Raw genomic sequence first — 27,606 nt, forward strand, 5'->3', positions numbered from 1 at the left:
AGGAATTACATATCTTGTTTGGCCTGGGAATGCCTTGGGGTCTCCCATGGAGGAGCTGGAAAGTGTTGCTGGGTAGAGGAAAATTTGGGGTGGTTTGCTTGGCCTGCTTCCCCCGCGACCCAGTCCTGGATAAGAGGATGAAAATTGATGGATGGATGGATGGATGGATGGTTCCCTGGTCTTGAAGTCAATGGGTGTTTTTTTTTTACTGGGTTTTCAGTTAGATGCCTGAAATAAGGTCTGTGGTTAACACAAGCTTGACAGATTTTCATGTTTTTTCTACAGCATAAAATATGTCAGTAAATTCCCCACTTGTGCATTTTTAAGCTTTTATGTGTCTTAAAAAAGGCAGTTGCTAACAAGTGGCTAAATGAGACTACAGACCCAGTCTAATGGCCCACCACTGGTCCCATTTCTATTTTCTTAGCAAAAAGTCTACCGTGCATTATGAACAAATATAAAAAAGTGCACTTTTCCCATGCTTCTGTCCCGTTCATTCTCCGTTTAAATTGTATTTGTGGGACTGCAGTGTCTTTAGGCTGGAGGAGCTCAGCGTGCCAACAGTCTACTTAGTGTACTGGAACCATCTGCTGGGACTGCATTGTTTCTCCCTGTGGATGGGAGAGGCTGAGGATTGAGTGCAGGGATTGCAGGGCAGAGTCAGTGCCAGAGGCTCTTTAGCTGAGTCAGATAACATTCGAGGTCAGACACTCTGCAAAATTTATTCAATCAATTCCAATAACAATTGATTTCCAAAACACCAGATTATTGATTTTGTGCTATGACACACATACAACTCTTTATATGCCAGGTTGGAGGTTAAAAAGTTACCTGACAAGCCTTTAAGGTTAATACGAAATAATAAAAAATGTACGTAATGATGTCAGCAGGAGCGAGTGGGCTTCTTTCTCTTCTTGAGTCCTGGTTAAAAGCCTCGCTGCAGCCTCTGACAGCCTAAAGCTGAGCAACTGCCTGATGGTAGAGGGGAGTAAATAAAGCTTTGCAGTAATCAAGATGAGAGGACATAAAAGCAAGTATGAATCTCCCTTTGTCAAATAGAGTCAGGCACAATCTCATCTCTGCAGTATGTTTTAATTTGAGAAAACAGGACTCAATTAAAACTTTATGTCTTCAGCCAATTTATTCCCTCTTGGCAGCTGACCAATATGACCACTCACTAAAGTTAGGGACTGTGAGCCTAAAAGTATGAACACAGTCATCTGCTGTTCACATTTCTGCAAACCATGGATACATTACATTAGTACGTTAGTTTGGAGCAGATACATTGAACCCATAAAAATAGAATAGAAAATACATTTGAGTGTTTGCTGTGGTCATTTGACTGGTACAAAAGAAAATGGTGATTGTTGTTAATTGATATTGTGACAACACACATTAGTGGGGCTGTAAAGTGTGTCACACTCACTAGTAGAACTCCATTTTGGCCTGATCTTACACCTATTTTCCTTATTAAATAGAAAAACACAACCATACACCAATCCAAATTAATGTCTTTCACCAAACTAAGACTAAAGTTTCTTAATTGCTTTATTAACTCGTAAAACACCCTCTATCCAAACTCAGCAGAACAAATAAAAGTCACTAAAACCGTCTTAGTTAATCTCATAGAGTGTCCCAGGAATGAGTTCCTATTTTTCGAGTACTGGTTCCCTCGTCATGAAGTCAATAGGTTTTTTGGTGAGATGTCTGAAACAAGGTCAGTGGTTAACACAAGCTTAAGAGATTTTCATGTTTTGTTCTACGACATAGAATACATCAATAATTACCCCACTCATGAATTTTGAAGGGTTTATGTTTGTTTAAAAATGCGGTTGCCAACAAGTGGCTAACTGAGATTACAGAATGTCATCATGCCAAACACGTCTTTACAGCTGTGCTGTGGGGGCAACGTTGAGACATCTGAGCACGGTGTTGTTTGTTTATAGCCAAACATTAGGGATTGCATTCAGGCTTCAAAAATCATGAAATTGATGTTAATTTTGTAAAGATTATCATGCTGAACAAAATGTGTAAGTATCATAAACGTTGGTTTGCCACAGAGCTTATTCTGTGCAGTATCACATTGGGTTTTTGACGAGGGAACCAGAGTGATACTAACTTCTGCTTTGGCCTACAGAAAAACGTCACCTGGAGCACTCTATTTGTTGTCTAGTTAGTTAGTCCACTGTTCCAACAATCAGCAATTAAGTTTGGTCGAAATTAAACTTTAATTCACAGAGTGAAATGTGAGAATAGGCTGATCTGCCCAATGCTCATCCCTACAGTCTCTCTGCCTCTCTGCTGCTGGCTGAGCAGTGGCTCTCACCCTTTATTCTGAACTACAGTAACATTACATCATGTTTCAACAACAATGTATACTCATACAACGGTTAGTACAGTATGATGTCCTATGAAAATGCACACACAACAGTTCCTATGATATTCCATGAATTTGTGGCCCACGAATGACGTTACATCTTCATCTCGTGAAGTTACTTAACTAGTGTTACGGTGTTCAGGTTTACGAAAGTGTAGTTACTATGGTTAGGTTCAGAAAAAGAAACATGGTGAGGATGTACTGTACATTAAAATAACTCAAAGTTCACTCAAAGTTCATATGGTTCTTAGTCTGAGTGGGCGGAAGTTCGCTGCATAGATCAGCCTCTCATTGGGCGGAATGAGCCACCCGCTGAAATCCCGCCCTACCACCTCCGGTTGTGTAGCAGTTTTCAAATGTGTTCAACACGTCATTTACTAACTTTTGCGGTGTTTGATCTTGCGGGGATGTAGCCATTTTTCTGCCATGGTTCGCGTCCTGTAGGCGATATTTTTGTGGGCGTGTTACACCAAAACCTGTTTCCCCCTGGCAATGTTTTTGCAAGCGCACCGTTGCTGTGGCACCGCCCAGAACGATTGTGATTGGTTGAAAGAAATACAAGTAGCCGGGGCGTTTTTTCCTCCAATCTTAAAGTGAGAGTCGGCCCAGCCAGACCTTTCTTTTCTTGAGAAAGGTCTGGTGAGCGAGACTATATGGTTCCAAACACCCTCCAAGCTTTCTATGGGAAAGTCACAGAGGAAAGTCATGTGTTTTATGAGCCATCCACTGCCCCAATCTGCCTCCTACCTAGACCACTTGGGACCACTTAATTCTTTACCCCCATTAGCACATTGGTCATGTGATCGCAGCCTTCCACAGTACGTGAGTTATGCACTAATTACTGGCTCATCATTACGTGGGATATATATGAATTTTGGTGCATTTCTTTTTGTAGGAAGACCAAGCCATAACCCATGAGGCAGGAAAATGAAGCCAGTGTAAAAGTACCATAATATTGAATGGCCACTTGAGGATGGCTCCAAAACAGAGTCAGTCCCCATGTTAAAATGCCCAACTTTACAGCAGAAATAAACATGTTTACAGCCTGGTTTTAGTCTGTATAGCTAATTTGCAACATACATGACAACTGTCATCAGCTGTCTGCTGATAATGTTCTCGGCGACTTAGTCTGATCCACCCCTCTCTCATACACAGCTCCAGCCTCTCATCAAAATATGATCACTACTGGTTCCAAAAAAACAATATAGCGATATCTGAAATGCTCAAACCACTGGGTGACATGACGGCAGTTACGTCCATTATTTATACAGTCTTTGAGGAATACATGCAAACAGTGCATGAGACCAGCCTATTGAACAGAAGCAACAAAAGAAACAGGATATTGTGGTAATATTTTAGAAATAACAAAGTGCGTATTTAAAACTGTACAACTACACTCCTTGTTTGGTCATTGCTGTAAAATTGTACCTCAGCGAGTTGATTCTCTGCAAATCTCTTTGTTCACATTGAAGTTTATACAGAAGTTTGCCCGCTACAAGGGTCGCAATTGCAATGGTACATGTAAAAGTCCTGACCATCCTGCTATGTTGATTTGAATAGGAGTGTTTGTTCTACTCTTATTTTTATTTCCATGGCTGAAATATCACATTTTAACAACGCTGTGGTTAGTTCGAGGCACAAAAACCTGGTTATGGTTAGGAAAAGATCATGTTTTGGCCCAGAATACTTGCTTTTTGTGGCACAATCCCTGCCGGAAATGCTGCTGTTGTGGCACAGCAATCAGCTGCTAAAAAACATCGACATTTGGTGCCTTAAAAGCCACAGAAAATGCAGCAATGCTCGCTAAAAAATGATGTGCTACGTAAGAAACATACAAATGTAACCATGGGTTGCAGAAATATACAGTTATATATAACATTGTCCTCTGACTGGGTTGGGTTTAGGGAGCTGGAAGGTATTACTCACTAGCTTTCCCCATCCACACCCCAGCTAATCTCTCAAGAGAGATTCTGCAATCTACATTGTAGAATCTGTCGGCAGCCCTGTGTGAAAGATGACTAGAGAAGGGGGGAGGGCGGGGCTTTGAGTTTGAACGATGCTGCGCTTTAGCCAATCACAATGGAGGGGGCGTGGCCGAGACATGCAGGTGTCCCCAGGAAATGTGTACCTACAGAAACAGCAAGCTCCGCGTTCATAGCGCTCCACCCAAAACGCCGTCTCATCAACGTGAATATTTTTTTTTTTCCAGCGGATGTCTTAGTTACAACATGACTGAGCTAACTGGAGTAGTTTCATGTCGTATCCAGCAACGGGAGGCTTTTAACAGATGACGTCCTGATGTTAGCTTTGCTAACTGTCCCTGCAGTTATCTGCAGTCTGATGCTTTCTAGACATCGTGATTTCCCATAACTGAATAAAAACCACACATAGCAACACAAAACTGCTTTGCTAGCTCAATCATGATGTAACTAAGATATCCGCTGGAAAAAATATTTTATTCACAGACCGTTTATTGAGTTATTACCTTATTTTTATACAGTCTATGGTTATTACAGACACCTCTAACGGCTAACGTTAACAGCTAACGGTTAGCCCAGCTAATCTACGATGTTATTATTGTTATTATTTACATAACGTGCACACAGAAATAGTAACGTTTGTTCAGTCATTGTGTTTATAGACTTAACAAACATAAGATTAGTCTACACGGTGATACAGTGACATGAAAAATGTGATATATAGCTAAACTCTGCTGGTTTTCTACCCGAAGTATTTGTAAACAACACGGCGATTCCCTGGGGGCACCGCCGGAAGTGAAGGGCGTGAGGCCCCTGCACTTCCGTTAGTTGAAAAACTCCGGGCTGTTCCTCCAGAGGTAGAAGAAAAAAAAAGTTTTTGTTTTTTTTACCGATGGATTTCCAGATTGCACCCCAGCTGCTTCTTTTTCAGGAGCAGAATGAGACTTCTAGCTCTGTAGCTCTGCTCTGAAAACAAATTTTCTGAGAACTCCCATGCAAGCTAAAGTAGAATGCAATATTATGTCAGAAAATCATTTTCTTATTCATGACTATAATCAATTTTACATTAATATGAAGAATATAAGTTTCTGCAAATGCATCAGTTTTGTAAACCAAAGAACATAATTTACCAACTCCCCTTTAAAAAGTGGACATTCAGTTTAAATTTGGTCTTATTGATTATTTTGTAAAGTAGGTGTCACATTTTCACAAGATGGATATTTCAATTTAGACCAAATCCTTTCTGTTGATTAGACTGCATCTCCTTCGCTATTGGTTTACAAGACTGGGCCCAGCTTGCTCAGACAAACCGAAGTGAAACCTGTTTTCAGGGAGACTGCGTTGATATACAGCTAGTGTTATTGAAAAGGCTGGCAGGGTGAATTATGCCCTGTCAGAGCCTGCACAAATTTCAGCCTTGGGCTCAGCCAACAATGAAGCAAGCCAATTCATCATGTCTGTGCAGGGGACAGTGCAGGGCAGGTTACTGTAGCTGGAGTGGGGTTAATGAACAGTGCGTAGCCTCCCACCTGACGAGGACACAAATGATGGAGCTGTTAAAGTACTGCTGCTTAAATAGCTGTGTTAAGGTGTCTGTCCCAGTTTATTTTCTGCTCTGTATCAGCTGCTGTCACATTATCGCACCATCAACATGGCAGCTTCGTTTCTGCATTTGTTTTAGTTAACAAATGTTTTTTGGAAGCAAAGTTGCTCTAGAGGCATAATTAGTCTAATTTCTGCATGGCATAAATCTTATAGCCAGAGCAAAAGCACCATACATTTTTAAAAGCACATTAGCTAACTGGCAAACCAAAGGACACAGAGGACATTTGATTTTATATTTTAGTTGACGAAGCAAGAGCTCTGATTGAAGCAATAATTAAAAATCACATTATATGTAGTACATGCGACCACGGCCATGCAGAGACTTTTAGAGGGGCAGGTGTCCAAAGTTAAAAAGGAACACATGGAACAATATTTTGAAACACCATACACCAATATAATTTACAGCATAACCTGCTGAATTATAGCAAGCTACATTCAGTCAGAACCTAACATGAAATCTACAACAAACGAATCATTCTATATCATTGTCCCCCACTGGATGCAATTAGAGGGAGACACTGATAAATAAATAAAAGGAATTTATTAATGTGTTATAATGTCATTGCTCTGGAATTAATTCAACTAAATTAATCGCATAAATCAACTTTTGCTTTTAAAAATTTAAATTCAAATGAATTTTGGCAGATGTGTCATAGTAAAGCTGTTGGATTTTGGACACAATTGCCCCCTTGTGGGGTGCTCAATAGCTCAGAGGGTGGAGCAGGCAATTCATGTACAAAGGCAGTGTCCTTGCCGCAGCAGCCGTGGGTTGGATTTCAGCCTGCAGCCCTTTGCTGCATGTCATCCCCTCCTCTCTCGCCCCCTTTCACACTCACTATTGTCCTTTCAATTAAAAGCAAAAAGCTTGAAAAAAGTGGAGTGAGTGAACAGCTGAATCACATCACAGAGAATACTAAGGTATACTAAGCAGGAATTGTAGGCCACTGCTTATAAACAGTCAAAGTGAAAATGAAAGCCAACCTCCAGATTTGCTATATTTGCATTTTTATTGGCGCTGTGTTCGTAGCTTCCTCTTGGATGCATGTTGATAAAGCCAATCTGACCTGTGTGCCGCGCCCAGGAACATCCTGAGCACAGCAAAATAAGAATAAATTAAGAAAATATAGACAGAGGGCAGAGTTTCTGCAGATAAATACACAATTACACACATCTAGTGGGTTATGAATGATTGAGAGGGATTATTTTGTGAGTCTATACATTGTTTTTCGGAAAATTCTGTATAGTATACATTTAAGGAAACATATGGTGATAAATTTCCCATGCCACTTCTTGTCAGCTTTTACTGAGGAGCAATAGAAAGCATCCTGTCTGGAAACAACCAGTTAACATGGTTTGTGCTCGGCCCAGGTACCTATCGACTGAGCATCAGTGATACCGGTGAATTGAGGTGCCTGTGCTGAGCCCAAAGAATATTAAAAACACAATACCCACCCCAGCAACGGCCTGTTCACCCTGCTGCTGCTATCGGGCAAGTAATACACAAGTATCCTCTGCTGTACCACCAGACTACAGAGCAGCTTCTTTCCTCAGGCTGTGAGACTCCTCAACTCACCCTCTGTACTCCAACACAAAACATAGTTGCGTTCTTGTTTGTTTTTCTTTTCTTGTGTAGCATAAATGAACTGCAGCTTGCATTTTGTTGTGCAACCCTGCATTGTAGAATGACAATAATTGAACCTTGAGCTTAGTTGTACAGTGTGTTTATCAGAGTTTTTTCACTGAAAACTGCTGCTGCTGCGGGAAGAAAGGTTGATGAGAGCGATGAAACTGAACGAAAACAACGCCGCAACATCCTTCACATTACACATAGTCATTACACTGTGTAATGACACATTACACAGAGCCATTGCTTATGCAAAAATATTGATAAGTGCAGCCACAAGGCTTTATTTTTGAGTGGATAAAGTGCTGCTTCAAATGATAAGCTGATTACACACTTTGCCAGCCACCTCTTCCATGGTTGAACTTTGACAGAACTAGGGCTTTGGAATCACCAGAGGCACCATGATATGATAAGATCACGATACTGAGGTCACAATACAATATTATTGCGATTTTAAGCATTTTCCAATATGCTGAGTAGCAGGCACACTGTCAGCACACCAACAAACCCATATTTACATTTACATTACAGACGACACCAGCAATCAGACACTGTTTTCCTGCAGTCACTTATATGATGGTCTTGCATATCCAGACCTGTCTCCACAGCCTGGAGCTAGGTCTGCAATCACTGATTATCCTTCTGCTATAGGGGGAAAAAGCTCTGATTTGTTTTTGTTTCTTTAAACCAATCACAACCAGGTTTGCTGGCACTAAGCCCAGGATGCAGCGATGGTGCTTCTGCAAAATAGTGTGGGGGATGAACTTGTTTTGGTGTTATATTTGCATGTGGGGAAGCAAGCACTGTCATTATAATAGCCCTGCAGGAGAAAACACCACAAAAACAACAGTTGTATATCACTGTGTGATTCAACTTTTACTGATAAAATGACAATCATGATTTGATAATCAGATCCCTGGAGGTGAAGCCTGACTATACAGTTGCATGCAGAAGTTTGGGCACCCCTGGTCAAAATTTAATTTACTGTGAATAGCTATGCAAGTAAAAGATGACCTGATTCCTGAAATGCATCAAGTTAAAGATGAAACATTTCTTCAATATTTTAAGCAAGATTATTTTTTATTTCAATTTTTACAGTTTCAAAATAACAAAAAAGGGCCTGAAGCAAAAGTTTGGGCACCCTGAATGGTCAGTGCTTAGTAGCGCCCCCCTCTGGCAAGTTCCAGGGCTTCTCAATGCTTTTTGTATCCAGCTAAGAGTCTTTCAGTTCTTGTCTGGGGGATTTTCACCCATTCTTCCTGCAAAAGGCTTCTAGTTCTGTGAGATTCTTGGGCCGTCTTGCATGCACTGCTCTTTTTAGGTCTATCCACAGATTTTTAATGATGTTTAGGTCGGGGGGCTGTGAGGGCCTACATCAGTGACTCAGACCACTCATATGACTACTGTAATTAACAGCTGGTGAATTGTGGAGACATTGTTGACCAGAGACAGATGGGTGAGCCGATGAAGGAGAGTTCTTTAATCTAATCAGAGTTCTCCGGTGTGATGTTAAATGTGGTCCATAAAAAGCACAGAGAAACACTGCTGTAAGAATGGCTACATAGAAAAGTCTGGAAGCAACTAAGGAGGAAAGGGAGGAAGAGAATGAGCTGGTTTTGCTGAAAATAACTCTGAGGACTACAGGTGAGGGCCTCCTGTCTGCCTTCAGACTGCTCCACACTTGTTTGTTGGTGACAGGAGGTGAGGCTGACTGATTGAATTTAGGTGGAAATCTCACCTCACTCACCATCAACCATTCATCATCTGTACAGCTTTGGGGGCTTTGATGCTCAGGTACTCTCAGCTATATCTGTATGGACAGGCACAAGGCTCACATGCTGTATAGCCTCTTGTCAAAAGTACACAGAGTTAAAAATCCAGCCAGTATGTTTGGATGTGATGGTGATCACAAGTGGGGACACCATCACATCCAGTGTGTGGTGGAGCATCTCGACCTACTGACTGAGCACACTAGTCCTTGGGTGCGTCTGCAACTTTTGGCAGTGATAAAGAAGCTCAGTAAGCGCTGAATTATGGCCGCAGCACTGCTGGAATGACACATCGCAGTGCTGAGACACACACTGATCATCCATCAACCCTGCAGGGACAGCCATCCATAAACCCCACAGCACCAAATCGTTGGGAGGGAGGCGAGTACAGAAGAGGACAGGCCACTGTAATTAGATAAGTTGTGGTGGACAGGAGAAAGAAAAAATAGAGGTACATTACTAATATAATTCTTTATTGATTCCTGAGGGAATTCATCCACACGGAGGCCAAAGGTCATGTCCAGCTATAGAACAGCAGACCTTGGGCCAGTGGGGACTGTGTTTTGCTCAAGGATACTTTAGCAGAGCAAATGATTGGGGTCAAACCTGAGTCCTTTATCAGAAGGGTGAGCTGCCAAGAGTACTGAAGGAGAAGTCATGATTATGACAGTGACTGAAGTAATGTTGCAATTTGTTTCAGAAATGAAACATGGATTTCGTCTTAGTTTATATCATCAAGATCTACTTTTGGCTCGTCATCATCTCGTTTTCAAAGTTGTTGACAATTTTTTTTTATCATAGTTTTCGTCAACGAAAATTAACACTCAGTATAGGTGCTACTTGGTAAAACTAAATGAAGAAATACGACAGAATAATTAAACGCTTTTATCTTGACCTAACAGAAATTTACACTTTTATGTCTGGATCACACTACACTTCTGTCCGTTCTGAAAGTCACTATGTCACATCAGGCGATTGTGGACTCATAAAATCGTGCCATGACTTGGCCGACAGACATGACAGACTACATGAAGGTCCACACTAATCGTTATTCTTGTCCTATCTCTATTACTTTTACTATTATTTCAGTCAGTGTCTGTTCATGTGCCAGCTGAAATGTTATTATAGTAATGTAAAAAAGTGCCAGCAGATGGCAGGAGCTACATTTGAAATACCATACGCACATAAAAGTCACTGAATCCTCCACAACCAAGTTCCTACAAATGTTTCACAATAAAAGCCTATTTAGAAAATTATGGGATTCTCTAACCGAAGTTAAAAGGGGCTTTTAATTTGAAACAGACACCGGAAGCATTGAGTTTGGAATGCTGTCGCGATACATTAACTTCATCAAGGCAAACGGGAGCGGATAAAAAGTAAAAATATAAAGATACAGAGTGAATAATAACGGCCTGTTGATAATGTAGTTTCTTTCAAATGAATCTGGTAGCCTCTGCAGTTGTGGTGAGTAAAAGCCCCACCACTATTTTTTAATTTTCTTACTTTATGTCCGTCTCCATTATGAAGAAATAACATTGTTTGCTAGCTTGATGCTAATGGCAGTAAGTTAACGTTACTCAGCAGGTTAATAAAGTCCCTCTGCTGTTTCACACCATCATTTTTCCCTTTTTACTCTGTGTGGTGACGTTCCTAGAGAAAATATCAAACACCCTGGGGTGTTGTTGTCATACAGTCGTCTATGGCAGCTTATCGCTATGTGTTTCTATTGGTCAAAGTGGCGGCTGTGACGGGAGCATTTGTGAACGACAAAAAGAAAATCATACATGCTCCACTTTCTGTCGGAACGTCGTGAGGCGTGAGGGGGAGCTTCTTTGCCAGGGCCTACCCAGATTCTAGGATCACCAATGGGTGAGTGATCAAGCAAGTGGTGATGCACAATTCTGGCATCTTTGCCAAGAGAAAAATCAAGGTTAGACAGACTTCATAAATCACATAAAACACTAAATGACAGCTGCATCCGACACCATTTAAATCTAGCCAGGACTATGTGAGTAATCCAAGACTATTGTCTTGGTTTCTGGGACAGTGAAACCCCAACGGCAGTTGCGGAAAATAAGAAAGAAAATCTAAAAACAGGGTGGCACATTGCCCTGATGTCTGCAGGGACCATTGCGCAGCAGAACCGTCTGACCCCTGCTCCAGCTGCCTCTTGAGCCAGATTTAAATACTGAATTTGTGTTGTAGTGTCCCCAGCAAGTCCCACTTATTGCTTGCTCCTATGGACCAGAGAGTCAGAAAAGAGCCCCAAACATGAATACAAGGTAACACAAGATACAGTGAAAGAAACTGAGAGAAAAATGCAAAAAGTAAGCAGCTTTCATGTCTCAGAAACTGCCAAATGTGTTCACGGTGATGCTGATAAGCAGGAATCTGAGCAGTTGTTTTCAGATAAACATCACACTGACTAAAAATAGTGCAAAGATACAGCCTTCAGACCCTTTGTTTTTGAGCCACATTGTTTGGAAACGTGGGAGACAATGAAACGTGTGAAAAATGCGTCTCTACTGGATAAGACAGATTTAAAACAAAAGGGAAAAAGAGAGCCTCTGAAACTGTGGGACACAAACACAACATTCTGTCTGGGTTTCACTTGAAATGAGCAGACAAAACTTTGGATAACATTAATGCAGTAACACAGTTTTTTTCTTTTTAAGATATTTTTTTGGGCATTTTTTGCCTTTAATGGACAGGACAGTTAAGTGTGAAAGGGGAGAGAGAGAGGGGATGACATGCAGCAAAGGGCCACAGGCTGGACTCGAACCCGGGCCGCTGCGGCAACAGCCTTGTACATGGGGCACCTGCTCTACCACTAAGCCACCGACACCCCTCAGTAACACAGTTTAAGCAAACATCATAACAGTAAGTGATTTAAGATTGCACTATAACAGTTATTAACGTGTCCGCTCATCTGTAATCACACAATTGTTTAGTTATGCATTTATGAATATTTTTTCACATTTTTTCACATTTTTTTAATGTAGGAGAGGAATCTCATCCATATAAAATCTGACTCTGGCCTTCGTTCTCTTTGTTTTCTGGTGGTCTTTGCTATGTTTCAGCAGGCGCCTGTGTGACTCACAGTGATAGTCAGCTCTGTGGCCTCAAAGCCTCCGCTAATTCTGTCCCTCTCTCTTAAACAACTAAATGATGTGACAGCAGATGCACAAAGCAAGGGAGCATCAGTGGTTAAAATAGCAAAGCTGACAGGGGTAGACAGCAGTAAAGCAACCCAATCGTCAGATAAAATGCTGGCTTTGGGAGTTTTTGCAGAACACAGATATATTACATTTGCACGTTATTATTTAGCGGATACATTGAAACTTTACATTTAAACAGCACTGTGGTTAACTTAAAAGCTGCTGGAAAAAGAGCCCTGGGTTGTTAAAAAACATCAGTTTGGGGGGGCTAAAAGCTGCAGTAAAAACAGCGACCAGTCCCCAAAGAACACCCACATTTGTGGGCTGAAAACTGCAGAAAAAACAGACACGTTTTTCTTAGAAGAAACATGTCTGGGGGGTTAAAAAGCTGCTGGAAAAAGAGCCATGGGCGCTATAAAGCACCCTCATTTGTGGGGCTAAAAACCTGCTAGAACAACAGTAATGGGTCTGAAAAAAGCTGATGTTTGGTGCCTAAAAAGCTGCATTAAATACAGCAATGACTTGCTGAAATACATCAGTTTTGTTGTTTGTTGGTCTTGAACAGTGGTCTGCAGCTTGGCAGACATCTTGCCTAGCTGACACAGCATCAAAATCACAAAGTCAGTTCATACATCATTTAGAATCGTTGATATGATACTTATGAAACTTAGAAATGTAAAGTACTCGTCGTTTGCAGACATGTACAATGCCATATATTCCTCTGGTGTCTGGACTATGATACCCTTGTGTACAAGGCCAAGATTCTCTGCCACAAATGCCATATGTATTTGTCATGTTTATTTGGCCTTAAAAGCATTGTTGTGTGGGGTCATGAGGTCTACCAATTGCAGCACTTTCATAACCTCCCCATCCTCTCATGATGCAGGTGCTTAAGGGATGCAAGAAGCTGTCCATTTCAGTGTGTTCCATGGGTCGGATCCCTGGAGGCTACATAACCAACCATGTGTACAGTTGGGTGGACCCTCAGGGACGGAGTGTCTCCCCGCCACCTGACAGCCAGGAGGCCAACCAGTGGCAAGGACATGGCATGGAGGAGAGGACGGTAAGAACAATGTGTGTATGTGTGTGGTGTTGGTGCAAGAGAAGAAAAGGTCCAGTAGGCTATAGGAGGCAGCGGCTGTAGATGTGATGCATTGTACAGTCGAAAATGAATAAAAAGATCTGAAGAATAGACAGATAAGTGCGGTGCAGACTTTTAAAGGAAGTATTTTCAGAGAAAACACTGAAAGCAAAGATACTGCTGCAGGTTTTTGAAATTGCATCTGTCATATTCAAAATAATTTATTTTTCAGGATGATAGTTTTTGTAATCGACCCCTCAGCTCATGCCTGACAGCATTCAGTTCAGGACTGGAATATTGTTCTCGGAGGACAGTCATCATGACCTTTGGTGTTGTGACATTTTAGAAGAGAGACTCATCCCACCACAGGCCTGTGACTCTGGCTGCTCCCCGAGAGAAGGTTTACTCACGCTGACTCATCTGAAAAATACACCCGCGACCATGCTTTTACCATAAATCACTATTCACCATTACATACTGATCTCTTTTTTAGAAATAAAAAGCTTGCTAAAACTAAGCCTGCTTACAACACAGCAGGAAAGTAAAACAAACCGTATAGTCAACTCCAACTCATAAATGTGACATAATTGCAGCAATGTTTAAGTATTGTTTGCTTAACAATACCATCAATCTCTATTCTGAAACTCACTCTGACCTCAAGACTTTCCACTAAAGAACACAGAGCTCAGCCCAGTAGGGAGCAGGGAGTGACAATAATAATCACAAATAAGCGAATGTAGATTCAGAGCCACAAGGAGGATGGCAGAGTGGATGTGGGTCTTTAAAATACCACATGAACAGAAGCTAGAGTGAGTAGAGCACTGATGGCTGGAGCACATCACCATGATTGAAAAGGTGCCTTTGATATATGTTGCAGGGAATGCAGTGCCATGTTAGTGTAGCCACTGACTTGACTGCCTGGACCATTTATTTATTTATTTTTCCAGAAAATGGTTGTATTATTGCATTGCATTTTCTGTTTAAGAAATATGAAACAATAAAGTCTAAAATAGCTATATAGCATTTTGGAAAGCAACCTTGTTGTTTGTATTATCAGCAGCTTCTTATAGCTTAGTTTCCAAAGTCTCGTTAAGGACCACTATAAATCAAGAGTCCTGTTTGTGATGACTCCCCCTTTTACAAGTGTGTTTTAATGAATTGGGTCTCTACAGGGCAACAGTCAAGGCAAGGCAGCTTTATTTGTAGAGAATATTTCATACACCAGGGCAATTCAGAGTGCTTTGCAGAGGAATAAAATATAAAACATAATAAAGGAAACAGATTTACAATAAAAGAGTAAAGAGAAAAAAAGATATAAATGATCAACTTTGTTACTAAATGATTTACAATTTAAAAAAAAAATGAGTTTAAAATAATTTTCATTACAGAGTGGAGTAGGCAGTGTAAAAAAGGAATGTTTTTAGCTTTGACTTAAAAGTGTTCAGAGTCAGGGCTTGTCTAACATCATCTGGGAGGTTATTCAATTGCTGCTTCACCATGTTTTGTTCTAACTCTTGGAACGGTCAATGGTCCAGCTCCAGATGTTCTCGTTTGTCCTAGAAGGTTTGTATGTCACAAGCATTTCAGAGAAATATTTAGAGCTGTAGTCTCCTGGTTGACTAGTCGATTATTTGCTCGCTATGCTCTTGTTCGACCAAATTCTCATTAGTCGAATAATCGCTGTGTTACTTTCATAAGGAGAAAATTGCTACATCAACAGCTTTCAAGGATAAATCCTTTATTTCCTGCGGCGGGGGGACAGGCTAAGTTACCTGTGAAAATGGGGGTGTTTTAAAAACACCCCAGACAGAAAGATGAACTCACCCACCATCACACTCAGTGTCGCGGTGACGCAGACCTCCTATCTGTTTCTGTAAGCCGAAACCATTTCCCTCAGTGGAAACAAAGCTTGTATTTACTTACTCGCAGATAAGAAACAATAAATTGTGAAGACAGTAAAGCCTCCACTAAAATAGCATTTTAAATCTTGTGTGCGATTTATCCTTTAGGGATTTATACTTTGGGATTTATCCTGGCTTCATATGAGCAGAGGAAATCTCTGCTCGTCCCTAATGTATACAATGTAAAATACCATAGGCTGGCACTAATAATGTTAGCATGTTGTCTTTGCTTGGAAAACGTGTTTAGTATAAGACAGTTGTTTTGTCGGTGAATGTTGTGAGGGAGCCACACTATGTGCTGTTACCTTTGTTACATGTTGCTGTTGTCCCTGGTTTTATATGAGAAGAGGAAAAGATCGCTAGACGCTAGGCTAGTTTATACAATGTAAAATGCCATAGACTTATGCTAATAATGTTACCATGTTGTATTGGTGGGGGAAATGTGTCCAGATAAAGACAAGTGTTTGTCTGTCAGTTCTGCGATTTATAGTGAAGCCAGTTTGTGTACTTGTGTTTGAAATTGTCCCTATTAAGCCATATTTAATGTGTGTTTAATGTGAGTTTTGAATCAACTATATAAATAAAGTTTGATTTGAACTAAACTTTACAGCACTTAACACAGTCCTCCAATGCTGACTAGTGTTTTGGAGGTGTAACTGCAGAGTGACACAGACACAGCACCGCAGAAGTAAAAATAACGTGCAGATTTTTTTTCTTCCCACGACTAATCGATTAGTTGAAGATTATGTGCGACTAGTCGACCAAGATTTTCTTTGGTTGACTACAGCCCTAGATATATTCGGGCGCTGAGCCACAGAGTGATTTATACACAAGCAGCAAGATTTTGAAATCAGTTCTCTGAATGACAGGTAGCCAGTGTAAGGTTTTTACAACTGGAGTAATGTGGCCATATTTCCTAGTTTTTGTCAGGACCCTAGGAGCAGCATTCTAAATGAGCTGAAGTTGTCAAACAGCTTGTTTTGAAAGGCCTAGTAGTAGTAGCGGCCTTCAGTCTCGAGAGATCATGGCACATGCGCATTTGAATTGGATCAGGTGGTGCTAAGGGAGCAGTGCTTCGTATGGCTAATAAGTCCCACTCTCGAATGGCAGACTCTCTGGCAGTGATTACACTTGAATACACTGTTGCCTGCTGAGGCTGATTTGGGTGCTTTTCACCATGCTCTTTTTTCCGCTGCTGCTTGACTCAGCACAGTTTCACTCTTCTGGATTCCTTTCCAGACCTCCTGTCTCCAGCTGGCATGGTCATTGGCACTGTCCTCCCAGTTGTCTCCTCTTATGCCCATGGACTTCATGTCCTGCTTGCGAACGTCTTTGAATCGCAGGTGGGGGCGGCTCGCTGGCCTGGTGCCAGTGGCAAGCTCTCCATAAAGCAGGTCCTTGGGGATCCTCCCGTCTGCTATGCGTTGGACATGGCCACGCCATCTAAGATGCCGCTGGTGCAACATGGTATAGAGGTTGGACATCTGAGCCTGTTTGAGGACTTTCTCATTCATCACATGAGCTTGCAATCGGATGTTAAGGATGCATTGGAGGTTACGCATGTGAAATACATGGAGACGTCTTTCTTGCCTTGAGTATGTAATCCAAGACTCACTCCCATACAGCAGAATGCTGAGGATGCATGCATCGCTCTTCAGGCGGGATTCTATTTAGGCCTGGAGCCTTTCTAGAAGGTAGACGATCGATGGCTTTGCGTAGTTCCTCCAGGGATGGCATTTCATCTAGCTCTTCCATGATCGGCAGGCTGTCAATTGTCTCCATTGTAGAATCAGAGATGGTGCTCTCCCTGGAGTAAAGATCTGAATAGTGTTACACCCATCTCTCCATTTGCTTCCCCTTGTCTCTGATGATCTCTCCTGTTGGAGACTTAAGGGGTGCGGTTTTCTGCAGCGTAGGACCGATAGCTATCTTTGTGCCATCGTAGACCCTGCGGATGTTGCCTGTGTCAGCTGCTGCTTGAATGTTCTCACAGATCTGCAGAAAGTAAGCATTTGCACAGTGCCTAGCTGTTTTCTGGGCTATGCTCCTTGTTCTCTGTTAAGCTTACAGTGAGGACTGGGCGAGGCATAGTTTGTATTGGAGCAAAGCAGCACGCTTTTCTTCCATCACAGGACTGAGTTTGCCTGAGTGGGTCTCAAACCAGTCCTGAGACAGGCATTTCTTCTTTCCGAACACCTGCAGTGCTATGCTGTGCAATGTGTCCCTCAAGTAGATCCATCTTTGCTGAGCATTACCTTCTGGCTGCTTGGTGGTGAGGGCCTTTTCCAGTGCCTTTTTGCACTCTTCTGCTTTCTCAGGGTGCTTTGTATTGTTGACATTTATACGCATCCTCCCTGGTGGCTGAGCATAGGGAATCTTCTTGGGTTTCAACCAGATGCTGCATCATACCAAGGAATGGTCAGTATCACAGTCGGCGGTCTGGAAGGACCGTGTGAGTAGCACATTTTTGAGGTGGCTCTGTCTGGTGATGATAAGATCTAGCTGGTGCCAATGCTTGGAGTGTGGATGTTGCCAGGAGACCTTGTGCTGCGGTTTTGTCCGGAAGAAGGTGTTAGTAATGCACATGTTGTTTTTTAGTGCATAACTCCAGCAGGTGCTGACCATTTTCGTTTAGGCTACCGACCCCGAATTGCCCAAGACAGGTCGGCCACGATCCAGAGTCAGCGCCCACTCTGGCATTAAAGTCCCCCAGAAGAATCAGCTGCTTCTGGCTTGGCATGCTCTGAATGGTTCTGTGAAGTTGAAGGCCTATAGACAGAACATTGCAGTAATCTAACCTACTGGAAATAAAAGGCATGGGTGAGCCTTGCAAGGTCTTGCTTTGACATTATACCTCTGACTCTAGCACTGTTTTTTAGATGGTAGTAGGCAGATGACTTTACAGATTTGATGTAGCTGTGGAAATTTAAATCTGAGTCCAGGATAACACCAAGATTTATTGCGTGACTCTTAGTAAGTAGATAGAGTGCCTCAAGATGAGAGCTAACACTCTGTCTTTGTATGCCGGCCTTATCTCTATTAAGTTGGAGAAAATTTTGATGTATCCAATCATTGATTTGCTCAATACAGTGGCATAGACATTCTATAGGCTCATAATCACCTGGTGAAAGCGATATGTATACCTGCGTCTCATCTGCATATTTATGGTAGGCTACTTTATTATTTTGTATGATTTGGCCTAATAGAAGCATGTAGAGATTAAACAAGAGGGGTCCCAAAATAGATCCCTGTGAGACCGCACATGTTACAACCATCTACTCTGACTATTAGTTACCCATCGAGACAAAGTACTTTCTGTCATCACTTGAACTATTTAAGGAAAGTTCTAGTGTATAACACAGTTTTCTGGTCTTTGTAACAAAAAGGAATGGTCCGCTGTGTCAAAAGCAGCAAGGCAAATGTCATTCATTATCTTTATGAGTGCAGTCCCAGTGCTGTGATGGAGCTGAAAACCTGACTGAAAAATATCAAAGCAGTTGTTTAGCTTAAAAAAAGTTGCCACGTTGCTTTTTCTGTAACTTAAAAACTGTAAGTTTTAAATAGGCCAATAGTTGTTCAGTACAGTGGCATCAAGACTGCACTTCTTTAGGACAGGCTAATAACTGCAGTTTTCAAAGCACTTGGAAAAGTGCCAGATTGGAGGGAGACATTAACTATAAGAGTAAGTTGTTTTACCAGGCTGCTCAGCACAGTTATGAGGAAGCTAGTGGGTAAAACATAATGGCAGTGGAACTAGGTCTTGAAGAGGACCTACTATGCTCATTTTGAGGCTCTTGTGTATACCTGTATTTTAGGTTTCTCCAAAAACACTTTTCCTCATACCTTGTGCGCTGTAATACCTGTATTCACCCCCTTTAGTATGTGTCTAGCCCTCCTCTTGAAAAGCCCAGCCTGCTCTGATTGGTCAACCCTCCAGGATCATCTGCATCTTGGAATCTCTGCAGCCAAAAAATGACTGTAACAGAGAATACTAGCACTTTCTACCCTGAAATTAGCATGTAGCTACATGTACATTAGCAGTGTAGCCTACCTCAGCTGGGGAATAACTGTAACAGAGAATAGCGGTGCTTTCTAAAAAATCACCCATAAAACCTTCTAAACGCAATTGAACACGTTCTAGCAGGAATATGATTCGAAATCAGGGAGAAATGTACAGCATTGGCAACCAGAGTACATGTTTTCCTGACATTAGCATGTAGCTTCATTTAACAGTGTAAGCTACATAATGAAAACACTTGCCGTAGCATGCCAAGCAGATGACCATGTAAAGAAATCCAGCACACTATGATATCATACCTGTTCACAGGGATTACTTCTACATACTTTAATGTCATTATTTGAAACTTTGGTCACATTTAATATTCAACATCCTGTAGTGTAACACTATATAGCCTATAATACACAAAATTTGAAAAAAAAAACATAATAGGTCCCCTTTAAAGGTGCAGTATGCAACATTGAGAGTCTGGGCCAGGATTGCCTGCACATGACTCTCACCCCTGACACCACAAGCAAACACAGAGTTGCTAACAGTGCAAAAAGCAGCAACAGTGTTAACAGAGCTAAGGACAATGTCCACCAAAGCATTTTTTTAACCAGCCGAAACTGGGAGTGCTTGAGAGCGCATTGGAACTTTGTTTCAGCTTAAGTTATTTGGTTGCATCTGGTCACTGTGATACAGAATATCAACTCTCGGAGCTAAGAAAAAACAAACAAACAAACAAAAAAAACCCCGGAAAGTATGCAGTGCTCAGCGCAGTATAGACGGCCAGCGCCTTGATGCACTGCTGGCGTTTGTAGCATAGTGTGGGCATTACACTTCTATGACAATGCCATCCTACCACCGTGGGTAGAGATACTGTTATCAGTGGTATTTGCCATATGAGTGCAGTGCAGAGGTGCTAACATGCACTAACATGCATGTGCAGGAGGCCTGGCTCCAAAACGAAAAACAGAGAAGCTCAGATTACAGCACACACAGAGGGAGTGTGACTCTATTCTCTGCTCAGGATGCCATTTCTTCATTGTCTTCTTATGTAGCAAATAATGGCTTTCCTCTTTATTAATGCCCTGAATGTTGCATACAGAACCTGATAGGTTTACTTATATAAATAAGGCATTGTTCACGCAGAGCTCCACCCATGACCTGGATCCATCCAACAGACATTCATTCGATTATACAGGTTGTCATGGTAATTTCCTAAACAATTAGACACTATCCTTGAGTCCACTCTTCTCACTGGATCAATGTTCCACTGAGGCAGACCAGTGTTACTCTAACAAGGGTGGAATTGCTTCATGGCTGGACAGTTTTCTGGATAAAAGGGAAGAAGGAACTGGAAATCGATGTTCCCACTGCCACCTTAGGATTCATCCAAACATCTTATAGCAGCTCTATAGCTAAAACTGCAGCATAAGCAGCTTCACGCAGCCAATGCTCGTGCCCCTGACTGCAGTTCTGCCCAGCTCTGCAGATTTGAATGGGGCTCCGCTGATGGGTTATCCATCCAAAAGCTCAGGAGCTGATTTATTCCTGATGTTTTAAATGTTGGTACAGCAGGGGAGCAAGAGGATACTTCAGAAAATTGCTTATATTTGCATATATTCAGATGAGCTTGGGTGACCTGGAGGAGTGCTAATTAAAGGGTGAGGAGTGGTTTCTGAGCAGAGGCCTGAGAAATGGTTATTACTACAGAAGCAGAATGCCCTGCTGTATACAGTAGGGAGCTACGATTTGTTGGCTTCTTGTTTGAAGAGCATAAAAGTCTCTGTCAGTTAATGTGCCAGATATATGTTGCTCTACAGTACGACAGCTGTGTCACAGACAGTCCTCTGTGCCTCCTCTTCAGCCACATTCTCCATTCCCCAGGCCCCTCCCTCCCCTCCCGTTGCCTTGCATCCACCAGATGTCCTCGGACCTTTTCTCCTTTCCCCACTGCCTGGTCACCCAGTTTTAATATTATCACCTTATACAATAGTGTTGGTTATCAGAGTCATAGATATAGGTTAGAGCGCCCCTGCCACACTGACTAGCTTGCGCAAAATGCCGTTATCACCTATGGCTGTGTTTGTTATTATGTGGCGACATGCATATGAGCTGACTTTATCATCTAGAGGTGGATGGGATGGTGGATGGGGGATGGCTTCCAAGCTGCAGACTAATAAACAACACAGGTTAGTGGGACATTGAGGCCCCCATTCTGGCCCCAAACAGAGGTTTTAGTCCAGTTCCTTATGTATTTTTGTTCAAAATTCTTGGGGAGTTGATAAACTATACAATTTTGGAATCAGTAGAACACAAGGAATTTGAACACTAATGTCAATTTCAAACTCCTTATGGTGGCCATTTTGGATTTTAAAAAGGGAGAATGATTAAAACACCTTTTTTGAAATGTCAGGTTCCAAGATGTGCAGGTTTTTATTTTGGGTGGATAAACATACATTTTATTTATTCACATAAACTAAGAACAGTCACTTGGATATGAATTAATTGAATTTGGTGGTGGAGGGTCAAAGGTCAAGGCCACTGTGACCTCACGTGTTTGGCTGTAACTCAAGAATCCCTATGCTAACATTTCACACAAATGTCTGATAGGATAAAATGATGAAGTGATGACATTTTATATCCCAAGTGTCAAAGGTCAACTTTACTGTGACATCATAATGCTCTGCAAAAAGACTTTCTGGACATTATTCAATGCCATAACTCACAGGGACAGAAGGGGAGACATTTGGTCAGATACTGAATTGGTGACTCTAATCTTGAAACTGTGCTGATTATATAAATCTTCTGTGTGTGAAGCATCCATGTTTTCATATGGATGGAAACTGTAAGAGAAACGACTGGTGTGCGGAGGCATACAGCCACAAGGTGGTAATTGTAGTTTAAGTGATTCTCTGTAAACTCAAAATTTCATTCTTCACCCTCAGTATCACTGTCATCTTAACACTGGTTTTAAGATCTTGGGCTCTAGTTTCCCGGCGCAGCGCAGGTGGCGCAGGGTGGCGAACCCCGCGCAGAGCTAGTTTCGAGCAGTGCAACCCGAGGCGCGCTTAGTTTGGTAGTTTGGCAGACCGAGGTGCGCTGAAATGGGTGTGGCGGCGCAGCAAGGGGAGGTGTCGACAGATCCAGCTTGGCGCAGTGACAGTTTCGTGCCAAAAGGCTTCGCCGAAGGTGCGCTAAAAGCTCGCCATCTGAAACCAGGTCTACTGTCAGCGCAGGGGGAGCGCAGCCAGTGTAAGTCGAAGTTTGGCTGACCGGCAGACAGTGTGCACACGTCACCAAAACCTCACAGGCAGGTTTCCAGAATATCAGGCACATTAACGATGCAATAAATAGCCACAAAACCACTATTCAATGCAACTATTTGCAATCAGCACATAAATGTATCTCTATATCGACTGTCCCGTCACATCTGATGTCAGATCAAAGGGGATTGGCACCGTTTGGCACGTTTGGCACGCGTAATGGAAACCCAACCTGATTTGATTAACACAGCCTGCAAACTAATGAGTTCACATCCCTCTCAGCCAACCACAAACAGCCACAGCAGCAGATAGGGAGTATATATTCAGCAACTGTCATCTTAGAAAAGTCAAAAGAAAAGAAACAGAGTGAGACTGCGAGAGAGAAAGAGAGAGCGCGCACGCGCACAAGTCCACAATGTTTATTGTAAAAGCAAAGTTCAGTGCATTGTGAGTCTCTTGACATACAGGGGCAAACCATAGTATGCATTTAACATGAAATACAAGGTCCAGGACAAGAACAAATATGATGTGAGTACATCATAATGCTCTGCAAAAAGACTTTCTGGACATTATTCAATGCCATAACTCACAGGGACAGAAGGGGAGACATTTGGTCAGATACTGAATTGGTGACTCTAATCTTGAAACTGTGCTGATTATATAAATCTTCTGTATGTGAAGCACACAAGGTGGTAATTCTAGTTTAAGTGATTCTCTGTAAACTCAAAATTTCATTCTTTACCCTTAGTATCACTGTCATCTTAACACTGGTTTTAAGATCTTGAGTCCACATCATTCTCACAATGTTTACTGCAAAAGCAAAGTTCAGTGCATTGTGAGTCTCTTGACATACAGGGGCAAACCATAGTATGCATTTAACATGAAATACAAGGTCCAGGACAAGAACAAATATGATGTGAGTACAATTTTAAAATTAATTAGGAACAGTCACATTGACTATAAGAGCTAATTTCCCGATCCTTTAAAATTGACTTCCCCCACAGTGATCAGCTCTGCCAATTTCAGATCCTACTGTAAATTATTTCAGGTCAAAGGGGCAGCATATTTAAAAGCTTTTTTGCCAAGTTCTGTTCTCATCCTTGGAACCAGCATTTGAAGAGCGAAGGTCATATTGATTTTGGTTTCTGCACATGTATATACAGGGTTCAACGCTAAGGTTTTTTTTTTTACTTGCCCTATAAAAGTTGTTTAATTTAATCAAATAACAAAGACTGCAGTTATTTTTATGTTATGTAATCTTTATTCACACTGTATTTATTAATTAAAACAACATACGTCATGTATTGTAGCTTAATTCCTACACAAAAATGACAGTGTCAGGGCTTAAAGTGAAAAATTTGTCAATTGTTCTCCGTCTATAATTTTGCGCCCTACTTGAGCCATGCCCACCTCTATTTATTTTTCACCCCTCTCTCCAGTTCTGCTGTATTAACACTGGGTTTAATATATTTTGCTTCCATCTCTCTGCCCTGCTCTACTCTACTTCAACGCTACTTAGCTCTCTCTCTACTCTACCAGTAGACTACCACATCCAGATGTTGCACAAAACGCACACAGCAGTGTTTCCCCTAGGATGGAGTTGTAGCAGCGGAGGTGAAGCACACGCATGAAAAATCATTTTCACATGCGTGAAACTTTTTTGTATGCTTGCAAAGCACAGCCTGCTGGGATGTTTCTATGTATCTACTGGCACCAGAAGGGCTCTTTAGGACTAAGTACATACAGTACATGTGTGCACAGTAATGAGCAGGTGAAATGTCTGTCTAGCTTACATATGAGGTGTCTCAAGATTTAGGAACATACAATTTTATTGAATATAATCAAGTAAAAAATCACTTGACATGCTGCTGTTTTGTGCTATGACCTAGTTAAGTGTTGGAAGTTGTTATTTACGTGACAACACCTGAACGCAACACAAGCTCAACATGAGTGCCATGCTGAGCTGCTGTGCGAGCAGCGTGTTTGTCTGTGTGTAACAGCAGTCTGTTGGTTATTTACACACTGTCCATTTCAATAACTCTGTCAGCTGACAAACTGCATCGGGCTCGGGGTCAGGTTTGGTCTGGAAAATGCGGCCCGAGCCGCTCTAGCGTGCTCACCTGTGTGTGTGGCGGAACTCCGCCGTGCGCGATACAGAGAGCAGAGGAGAATTGTTAACGCGTGACCATGTAGAGACAGAAATGACACGATGGCATAACACCATAAATAGTATATTGTTATGTTATTATATGAAGCGTCCGTCGCGCAAAATAACATCAATGGGGGCTGTGGGCAGGACATTGTTACACAGCTGTGCCTGTGACTTCAGGCAGAGAGACCGCTGCATCAGAGCAGAAGAGCACGTTTTAAAATACATTTATTTTAACAATTAGTTATTAACTTTTACTATTTTTAGCAACTTGCCCGATCGGGCAAGTGAGTTGTTAGTTTACATGCCCGACCGTGAGTTTTACTTGCCCCGGGCAATCGGGCAATCCTTATTGTTGAGCCTTGATATAGAAAGAAAAGAGGGAACCAGGTCAAGAATAGAATTATATATGCAAACCAACAAACGCAAGAGCCTGCGGACATGTAAAGATGGCCATTTAGCACTGGCTTACGGAGTACAGTGGTGTATGCGATTGTCACAACCAGTAATAAAGCACAAAACACAATGGTACAAAGTGTCTAACCTCTTTGGACACTGGTCAGGGGCATTCGTGAGAAGCAAATCACCATAATCCAGCAGAGGTTAAAAAAAAAAAAAAAGTTGTAGATATCAAGTGTCTCTGTGCTTGAAGGGAGAAGTTAGATTTATTTCTAAAAAAGAAGCCCAATTTAACCTTCAGCTTGGAGACAAAGTTTTTGATATGTGATTTGAAAGACTATTATGTTGATATGTGATTTAAAGACTGTTCAAAGATGTGAGGTGAAAACTCACTAGTGCAATGTAGACAAGGACTGAGCCCTGTGGTGCTGTCAAAAGTGTGTTTGTGTACTTGAGAGGGAAAAAGAGAGAGAGAGCAGAGACTATTGATAAATCCAGATGGCTCACTCAAGATTTTCCCTTCTGTATCTGTGTCAAGTGGGTTTCACCACTGCCATGCCCCTCTGAGAGACTAGCGGCGGAGTCTATTCCTTGCAGTGGAAAAAGTGAACGTGAGTACAGATTACCTCATGGTCACTAAAGTAAGTACTGGACCCATTTTTCACAAGCCCTAACCCTTCTAAACATACTGACATAAAAGTCTGTCTTGGCAACACACTCTTGTGAGATCTGGCAACAACTGACATGATCTCTGACTGGGTTGATATCAGACATTAAGCTAGCAGATAAACATGAGCAGCAAAATAAGTAACAAACAACGTTCACTAAATTTCAAAATGAGCTGGGGGAAATGGTGGGGAGAGATGCCCACTATTACATACCTGTAATGTTTCTGTAAGTTGTTAACCGGTGATACTTGTAAGCACCAGGGAGTTGAAACGTGCATCACAAGACATAGGCCTATTCATCTGGGATTCCTCTTGGTAGAGGATCTTTTAGTGTGTGACCCCTTTTTTCTGGTCAGTTAGTGTGGAAACCATAATGACTTCAAGACTTGCAGTTACAAGACAGCAAGTTGTGCAGTGTGAATAATGCAGCGATCGGCAGACTTTGAAAGTTGTGTAGTGTGAGCTCATACCAACTCTTGCAGACCTTCCAGTATTGTCAGCAACAGAGAATGCACAGAGTGCAGATAATACTTTTGTCTTTTCTGGACCTACAATATCCCAGAATGTCCTGGTTAGCTAATGCCAAAATCAGGATATCTGTGTCAAAGCAAGTTGAGCAGTTTTTTGTTGTTGTTGTTGTTGCTGTTGATACAGCAAGGCAGATCATTAAGGTGTCAACTTCCTCAACATCATTTGCGCTTTGTGCGATCAGTGCGTGTGTTTATGGCATCCCGGGTGGTTCTGTTAATCCATGGTTTCTGGTTGTGGAATGATTTAACTGTAGTTTTGGGTACAGTTGCTTCTGTTGTTTTTTAAATGAAATCCGCCACAGACTTAGTGAATTCATTGATGACATTGATGGAGGTGTCCTGGAACGTGCTCTATCCTCTGATTGGCTCCATCTCTTGCATCAGTGGGGGATGCATTGAAGTATGTTTACATATCTCAACCTCAACAAGACAGATGCATAGTCAATCCTCCCATACACAGGCAGCACTACTCTCCAACCACCTCTGAATGGCTTATGGCAGTGATCCAGATCCTTGTGGTGCAGGGCGAGCAGGAACAGGACAACACCTCACATTCATATTGTCACACGAGTCCTTATGTAGCATTAAGCACACACCTCCTCCCCTTCTCTTGCCACAGTTTTCTGCTCTGTCAGGTCAATAGATAAAATGTCACCTGGCTGAATGACGCTGTCTGTCCATGCCTATGTCTTAGCTATTAAGTGAGTTCTCAACTGACCCCTGCTAAATAACTTATTGTGTTTAACATTAGCTAGGTATGTCAACCAGTGCTTAACACTGACCACTCAGGTTATCTTTGCTGTTGTTTTTCTAAAGTTAGCTGCTAACACTATCTAGCTAGTTGTCAAGTGTAGTAATAAGAGATACCATAACAAGAGATACAGCAATTATTTACCATATACAAAACACAATAATGGCAGGTGCAGCATCAGATACTTGGCTTGGAAACTATGCAGTTAACTACTAAACTCAACACTAGGGCTGTTCCAAATACCATTTTTTAACATTCGGACTTTCGGCAGGATTTTTAACGAATGGGGGGCGGGGAGGACTCCGGGGTTTTTTCAGACCTAATTGTATTGTGGAGTTTTGCACAG

At 41.8% G+C, this 27,606-nt stretch overlaps 1 protein-coding gene across 2 annotated transcripts in view; it reads left to right on the forward strand.

Moving 5' to 3' along the window:
- whrnb (whirlin b) overlaps positions 1-27,606 on the forward strand; it is a 144,218-nt gene that overhangs the window by 43,698 nt on the left and 72,914 nt on the right. For both annotated transcript variants that reach the window (XM_033618525.2, XM_033618524.2), the window contains exon 2: positions 13,399-13,575. In XM_033618525.2, the coding sequence (XP_033474416.2) occupies positions 13,399-13,575 (177 nt within the window). The remainder of the gene's footprint in view (positions 1-13,398; positions 13,576-27,606) is intronic.

The sequence above is a fragment of the Epinephelus lanceolatus genome, chromosome 9 (genome assembly GCF_041903045.1).
Source record: "Epinephelus lanceolatus isolate andai-2023 chromosome 9, ASM4190304v1, whole genome shotgun sequence".
NCBI lineage: Eukaryota > Metazoa > Chordata > Actinopteri > Perciformes > Serranidae > Epinephelus > Epinephelus lanceolatus.